The sequence below is a fragment of the Salvelinus sp. IW2-2015 genome, unplaced genomic scaffold (assembly GCF_002910315.2).
Source record: "Salvelinus sp. IW2-2015 unplaced genomic scaffold, ASM291031v2 Un_scaffold3892, whole genome shotgun sequence".
Lineage (NCBI taxonomy): Eukaryota > Metazoa > Chordata > Actinopteri > Salmoniformes > Salmonidae > Salvelinus > Salvelinus sp. IW2-2015.
In genome coordinates this window covers 43,040-51,241 of record NW_019945166.1, presented here as the reverse complement: position 1 = coordinate 51,241, position 8,202 = coordinate 43,040, and the positions used below count along the sequence as shown (strand labels likewise).

Below are 8,202 nucleotides of genomic sequence, written 5' to 3'. Positions count from 1 at the left end.
CCCTACTACTAGCCTCGACTACTCGACTGCCTCTACGAGCCCGACTCCCTCTTACTAGTCTCGACTACCTCTACTAGCCTCGGACTACCCGACTGCCTCTTACTAGCCATCGCTACCTCTACTAGTCTCGACCTCTACCTCGACTGCCTCACTAGCCTCGCACTGCCTCTACTAGCCTCGCACCTCGACTGCCTCTACTATCTCGACCTGCCCTCTACTAGCCTCGACTACCTCTACTAGCCATCGACGTCTCTAAGTCCCTCACCTAGCCTCGACTGCGGCTCTACTCGCCTCGAGACTGCCTCTACTAGCCTCACTGCCTCTACTACCTCGACATGCCTCTACTAGCCTCGACTGCCTCTACTAGCCTCGAACTGCCTCTACTGCCTCTATACTGCCTCGACCTCTACTAGCCTCGACTACCTCGACTTGCCTCTACACCTCGACTACTCGACTGCCTCTACACCTCGACTGCCTCTACGACCCTCGACATTGCCTCGACTAGCCTCGACTGCCCTCTTACTAGCTCATACCTTTACTACCTCTACTAGCATCGACCTCGACGAGCCTCGACTGCCTCTACTAGCCTCGACTACCTCGACTAGCCTCGACTACCTCGACTAGCCTCAGACTGCCTCTAACTAGCCTTGACTACCTCGGACTGGCTCGACTACCTCTACCCCTGCACATTGACTCCGAGGTTACGCGTACTCTTGTATATTAGTTCTTCATTATTGTTATTTTATTGTTTCTATTTATTTATTTTTATTTAACACATTTTCTACTTTTTTAATCTCATTGTTTAAACGTATATTTCACGTAAAGTCTACACCTTCGTCATTCGCCATTCAAAATAAAATGTGATTTGATTTGGACCAGATGGGGATATCTATAGACCACTTTGGTTGTAAGGATTACTTAATTGCCTCCTCCTCTTATGTTCCAGATCACGTTCTGATCACCAGTATAACTCTGTCTTATCCTCTCTGATTCCTAGACACCGTTCTGGATCATTCCCAAACCTCGCTATCTGTCCCAGTCGATAACCCAACTTTCATTATTCTGTGTTACTCTCGAGACACGTTCTGGATCACCCCCCAGTATAACTCTGTCTTCATTCTGTGTTACACTAGAACGTTCTGGATCAACCCCCCCAGTATACTACTGTTATGTCTGTGTTACTCTAGACACGTTCTGGGAAGTCACCCCCCAGATAAACTCTGGTACCTGTTCTCTAGACGTCTGTCACGTATATTTCTATCTCTGTCCTAACGTTCTGGATCAACCCCAGTCATAAATCACTCGCTAGAGGAGGAGACGATCCATGAGGATGACGAGGTGTGGCTTGTAGCTTCTGTGGCTTTGAGCGAAGACAGGAGGAGGTACCGGACAGAAGGAAGGACATTGCAACTCGGGTTGCCATCTACGAGCTGAGAAAACGAGCTTCTAAGGAGTCTACAAGCTAACAGCTCTGGTGGGGGGGGGGGGGACCTTACCCTCTCACTAGGTTTGTTTGTCTACAGAAATTATTATTTCATACTTTAATGCTCCTATTGTAATCTTCGTTTGTGCAGATTCCAGAAGAGTATAAAGAATTTTACCACCTAGTACCATTAGGCTCATGTATTTTGGGGCATTGGTGAAATGATCCAACTGGTATGGCTATAAATGCGTTTTCCTTTTGAATGGCACTCATTTACAATGAAATACTGGCCCGTTCCCGACACTAGTTTAAGCCTAATCTTGGACTTAAGAGCATTTTTATTGGGAGAATCTTCCATTGAACAGTATTTGTTTTGGCGGGGTGTCTAGGACTAACCTGTCTGGATAACCTGGGCTACGAAGCAGATGTCAGCTTGAAGAAATAATTTGCTTCCAGTACAGGGGGTGTAGAACGTGCAACCTAAGAAAGACTTCTCCTGACCCATCATCTGCGCTTCGCCTTGAGCCTTCGTCAACTTGAAGAAAGGTAGCAACCGTCTAAGCTGCCTGGAGGATCTCATCGTCCCCTCCACTTCGAGTCTGGCCAGGAGGCGACTTTGTCCTGCGAGTCTTCACTGAAGGAAACGTCTGAGACGGAGTAAGTGTGTGTGTGGTGTGTGATCCTGTAATTCATGACATATGTTTTTTTTTAAGACTTGATAATTGGGTCACCATGCCTCTTGTGGTGTGTGTTGTGATGTGTTGTGTGCGTGCAGGTTGTGTTGTGTTGTGTAGTGTGGATAGCCGTGCTAGTGTTTTGTGTGTAATTTGCACATTATGTCTGTTTCTCATTTCCAGAGAGCAGCGATAAAGTCAGCAAGCCTGGAAAATGGAGGTGGGTTTTCCTGTTTAGTCACTCAAGAGGTAGTCGAGGCTAGTAGAGGCAGTCGAGGCTAGTAGAGGCAGTCGAGGCTAGTAGAGGCAGTTGAGGTAGTCGAGGCAGTCGAGGTAGTCGAGACTAGTAGAGGCAGTAGAGGCAGTCGAGACTAGTAGAGGCAGTAGAGGCAGTCGAGGCTAGTAGTATGAGGTGTTAACGTTCTGCAGTATGAGGTGTTAACGGTCTGCAGTATGAGGTGTTAACGTTCTGCAGTATGAGGTGTTAACATTCTGCAGTATGAGGTGTTAACGTTCTGCTGTATGGGGTGTTAACATTCTGCAGTATGAGGTGTTAACGTTCTGCAGTATGAGGTGTTGACGTTCTGCAGTATGAGGTGTTAACGTTCTGCAGTATGAGGTGTTAACGTTCTGCAGTATGTGGTGTTAACGTTCTGCAGTATGAGGTGTTAACGTTCTGCAGTATGAGGTGTCAACGTCGTAATGTAATACTGTAATGTAAATATTCTATGTGTTCTGGGAGATATGTTGGATATTCTGTTACTCACTGGGGTGGTTACGGCAGCCCCCGGCGGTACTCCCCCGTCTCCACATGCCGTGGAACTTGATGGTGTTCCAGTGGCTGAGGCCGTCCTCACTCAGAGCGTCTGCCGTCAGGTTACAGATCTCCAGACGGGAAAACTGCCCCAGGAACTCCTGGAATGACATCCTATAGACAGGGGAGAATAGGGTGATTTAAAAAGGATTTGGACACCAGCTCGTCCAACATCTCATTCCAAAATCATAGGCATTAATATGGAGTTGGTCCTCCCCATTTGCTGGTATAACAGCCTCCACTCTTCTAGGAAGGCTTTCCACTAGATGTTGGAAAATTACTTTGGGGACTTAGGGTGATTCAATGGGGTTGAGGTCAGGGCTCTGTGCAGGCCAGTCAAGTTCTTCCACTCCGATCTCGACAAACCATTTCTGTATGGACTTCGCTTCGTGCATGGGGGCATTTTCATGCTGAAACAGGAAAGGGCCTTCCCCAAACTATTGCTACAAAGTTGGAAGCACAGACTCGTCTAAAATGTCATTGTAGGCTGTAGCGTTAAGATTTCCCTTCACTGGAACTAAGGGGCCCGAACCATGAAAAACAGCCCCAACCATTATTCCTAATCCACCAAACTTTACAGTCAGCGCTACGCATTGGGGCAGGTAGCGTTCTCCTGGCATCGACCAAATCCAGATTAGTCTGTCGGACTGCCAGATGGCGAGGCGTGATTCCTCACTACAGAGAACGCGTTTCCACTGCTCCAKAGTCCAATGGCGGCGAGCTTTACACCACTCCAGACGATGCTTGGCATTTAGGATGGTGATCTTAGGCTTGTGTGCAGATGCTCGGCCATGGAAACCCATTTCATGAAGCTCCTGAAGAACAGTTATTGTGCTGACGTTGCATCCGGAGGCAGTTTGGAACTCTGTAGTGAATGTTGCAACCGAGGACAGACGATTTTTACACACTATGCGCTTCAGCACTCGGAGGTCCCGTTTGGTGAGCTTGTGTGGCCTACCACTTCGGGGCAGAGCCGTTGTTGCTCTTAGACGTTTCCACTTCACAATAACAGCACTTACAGTTGACCGGAGCAGCTCTTGCAGGACAGAAATTTCACAAACTGACTTGTTGGAAAGGTGGCGTCTTATGACTGTGCCACATTGAAAGTCACTGAGCTCTTCAGTACGGGCCATTCTACTGCCAATGTTTGTCTATGGAGATTGCATGGCGGTGTGCTCTATTTTATACACCTGTCAGCAATGGGTGTGACTGAAATAGCCGAATCCACTAATTTGAAGGCGTCTCCAATGCTCTTCATCCTACCAGAACTCAGCATGTAATCATGCTGTTCATCCTACGAGAACTCAGCATGTAATCATGCTGTTCATCCTACGAGAACTCAGCATGTAATCATGCTCGTCATCCTACCAGAACTCTCCATCCTCCATCTTTAGATGCAGGTCCTCTCTCTCAGATGGGTCCAACTCATCCCACTCAGGAGAACTGGACACAGCCAGGGAGACAAGAACAGAGCAATCGATCAATGAAACAATCAATTGACTACACATAGGGAGACCGACAGTACACTGAGAAACAGAATCTACTACAACCTACGACGGAAACGTTATGAATGTGTAAGCAACAGTTGAGGTTTGTGGTGAAACAGGGGGTTTAGTTCTAGGTTAGGGTGTAAATATGTTGGTTGTGAATGTGGACCTAGTAGTTGTTCTGTTATGCTAAAAGGCGAGAGATTCTGGTGTTCACTCAGCCGAGGGCAATGAGTTCTGGAGCGCCCTGCTGGAGAAGGCCTACGCCAAGTATGTCAACGAAGGCCTGGTCTGTGTCTCAAATGGCACCTTATTCCCTATTTAGTGCACTAACTTTTAATCAGGGCCATGTGTGTTGTTGATCATATGAACACTCTCTCTGCCATATAGACTTCATCATGTATACATCTACAGTGAGCTCCACAAGTATTGGACAGTGACCGATTTTTGTTGTTGTTTTGCTCTGTACTGACATCATACAATGACTGTGAGGTTAAAGTGCACACTGTCCGCTTTAATTTGAGGGTATTTTTATCCATGTCGGTGAACCGTTTAGAAATTACAGCACTTTTTGTACATCGTCCCCCCCATTTTAGGGAACAAGAAGTATTGGGACAAAATACGTGTATCAAAGTACACTGAACAAAAATGTAAACGCAACATGTACAGTGTTGGTCCCATGGTTTCATGAGCTGAAATAAAAGATCCCAGAAATTTTCCAAATGCCAAAAAAACGAATTTCTCTCAAATTTTGTGCACAAATGTGTTTACATCCTGTTAGTGAGCATTTATCCTTTACCAAGATAATCCATCCACCTGACAGGTGTGGTATATCAAGAAGCTGAATAAACAGCATGATCATTACACAGGTGCACCTTGTGCACCTTGTGCTGGGACAATAAAAGGCCACTCTAAAATTGGCAGTTTTGTCACATAACACAATGCCACAGATGTCTCAAGTTTTGAGGGAGCGTGCAATTGGCATTCTGACTGAAGTCCACCAGAGCTGTTGCCAGATAATTGAATCGTAATTTCTTCTACCATAAGCCGCCTCCAAAGTCGTTTTAGAGAATTTGGAGTACGTCCAACCAGCCTCACAATCGCAGACCACGTGTAACCACACCAGCCCAGGACCTCCACATCTGGCATCTTCACCTGGGGATAGTCTGAGAACAGCTACCTAGACTGCTGATAAAATTGAGGTGTATTTCCGTCTGTAATAAAGCCCTGTAATAAAGCCCTTTTGTGGGGAAAAACGCATTTTGATTGGCTGGGCCTGGCTCCAAGTGGGTGGGCCAGTATCCAAGTGGGTGACGTTTGCCCTCCCAGGCCCACCCATGCTCCGCCCTGCCCAGTCATGTGAAATCCATAGATTAGGACCTAATTTATTTATTTCAATTGACTGATTTCTTATATGAACTGTAACTCAGTAAAATCATTGAAATTGCTGCATGTTGTGTTTATATTTTTGTTCAGTATAGTAAAAAAGTTTAGTATCTGGTCCCATATTCCTAGCACACAATGATTACATCAAGCTTGTGACTCTACAAAAGTTGTTGGAGGCATTTGCTGTTTGATTTGGTTGTGTTTCAGACTATTTGTGGCCAATAGAAATGAATGGTAAATAATGTATTGTGTCATTTTGAGTCACTTTTATTGTAAATAAGAATAGAATATGTTTCTAAACACGTCTACATTAATGTTGATTCTACCGTGATACGGATAATCCTGAATGAATCATGAATAATGATGAGTGAGAAAGTTACAGACGCACAAATATAATACCCCCAAGGCATGCTAACCTCTCACCATTACAATACAGGAGAGTTAGCTTTTATATCATACCCCCAAGACATGCTAACTCTCACCATACAATAACAGGGGAGGTTAGCATTTTATATCATACCCCAAGACATGCTAACCTCTCACCATTACAATAACAGGGGAGATTAGCATTTTATATCATACCCCCAAGACATGCTAACCTCTCACCATTACAATACAGGGGATGTTAGCATTTTATATCATACCCCCAAGACATGCTAACCTCTCACCATTACAATAACAGGGAGGTTAGCCTTTTATATCATACCCCTAAGCATGCTAACCTCTCACCATTACAATAACAGGGGATGTTAGCCTTTTATATCATACCCCAAGACATGCTAACCTCTCACCATTACAATAACAGGGGAGGTTAGCCTTTTATATCATCCCCAAGACATGCTAACCACTCACCATTACAATAACAGGGATGTTAGCATTTTATATCATAACCCCCAAGACATGCTAACCTCTCACCATTACAATAACAGGAGAGGTTAGCCTTTTATATCATACCACAAGACATGCAACCTCTCACCATTACAATAACAGGGGAGGTTAGCATTTTAGGGGGGTATGATATTTGTGTGTCTGTAACTTTCTGACTCATCATTATTCACAATTCATGGTCTATGTACAAAAAGTGCTGTAATTTCTAAACGGTTCACCCGATATGGAATGAAACTACCTTCAAATTAAAGCTGACAGTCTGAACTTTAACCTCAATATACATTGTATCATTTCAACAAATAACTGGAGTACAGAGCCAAAACAACGACAGATAGGTCTTCCAATACTTTTGGAGCTCATTGAATGTGACGTGTGTATATCCTGCATTTATTGTTTATATATCCTGCATTAAGTATCTCCCCTGTCACTGTCAGGTTGAATGGTTCCTACGAGGCTCTGTCTGGAGGCAGCACCACAGAAGGCTTTGAGGACTTCACCGGCGGTGTGTCTGAGATGTACGAGCTCCGTAAGCTCCACGGGACCTGTACAGGATCATCAGCAAAGCCCTGGACAGAGGCTCCTTGCTGGGTGCTCCATCGACGTGAGTCCCCTGTTCCTCTGGTCCTGTCAAAAACACCAGGGTCTCATTCATTAGGGCACATCAATTTAAAATGTTTTTCAACAGAAAACAAATTCAAGCAATTGTTATTGGACAACTCCAGGTAGTCCCTCCCTATATCTGTCCGTTTTCTTCCGTTTTGGTGCCTTATGAATACGGCACTGGGGATAGTTTGATGTATCTACTTCATGAAGAACATTATCATAAACTTTATAATTTATAACATTAACATTGTAGTCAATACATCCTTTATATCAAATCATGCTGATTCAGATGCATCATGGGTCTCGTATTCTTCTGACTATATTTGTGACTACAGATCACCAGTGCCTTTGACATGGAGTCTGTGACGTTCAAGAAGCTGGTGAAAGGTCATGCTTACTCAGTCACCGGCCTAAAAGAAGGTAGGTTAAGCCTCCGTAAATAGAATAAACTAGGAAGCCTGGTTTCACCTGGGTCTGAGTCCAGTGTATCTGGGTCTTTCAGACCCTGCTTTGGAACCCCCGTCTCCTAGGAAGCCTGTTTCACCTGGGTCTGAGTCCAGTGTATCTGGGTCTTTCAGATCCTGCTTTGGAACCCCCGTCTCCTAGGAAGCCTGGTTTCACCTGGGTCTGAGTCCAGTGTATCTGGGTCTTTCAGACCCTGCTTTGGAACCCCCGTCTCCTAGGAAGCCTGGTTTCACCTGGGTCTGAGTCCAGTGTATCTGGGTCTTTCAGACCCTGCTTTGGAACCCCGGTCTCCCTGCCTCTGTATTAATGTTAGTGTTCTATGTAGACTGGGTTTTATCGTTGTACTGCATATGTGTGATTATGTCCTGCTCCAGGTGGACTACCAGAGTCAGGTGGAGAGGCTGATCAGGGTGAGGAACCCCTGGGACAGGTGGAGTGGACTGGCGCCTGGAGTGACAAGTG

General features: G+C 45.4%; 1 protein-coding gene across 1 annotated transcript in view; it reads right to left on the bottom strand.

The window, feature by feature from the left end:
* Positions 1-2,864: 2,864 nt before the first annotated feature.
* Positions 2,865-8,202, bottom strand: part of LOC112076630 (calpain-1 catalytic subunit-like) — a gene marked incomplete at its 3' end in the record, with an annotated part of 31,832 nt that continues 26,494 nt past the window's right edge. Inside the window, exons 9-12 of the mRNA XM_070441399.1 lie at positions 7,744-7,877; positions 7,123-7,296; positions 4,280-4,354; positions 2,865-3,025 (exon numbers count right to left, since the gene is read on the bottom strand). Of these exons, the coding sequence (XP_070297500.1) occupies positions 2,865-3,025; positions 4,280-4,354; positions 7,123-7,296; positions 7,744-7,877 (544 nt within the window). The remainder of the gene's footprint in view (positions 3,026-4,279; positions 4,355-7,122; positions 7,297-7,743; positions 7,878-8,202) is intronic.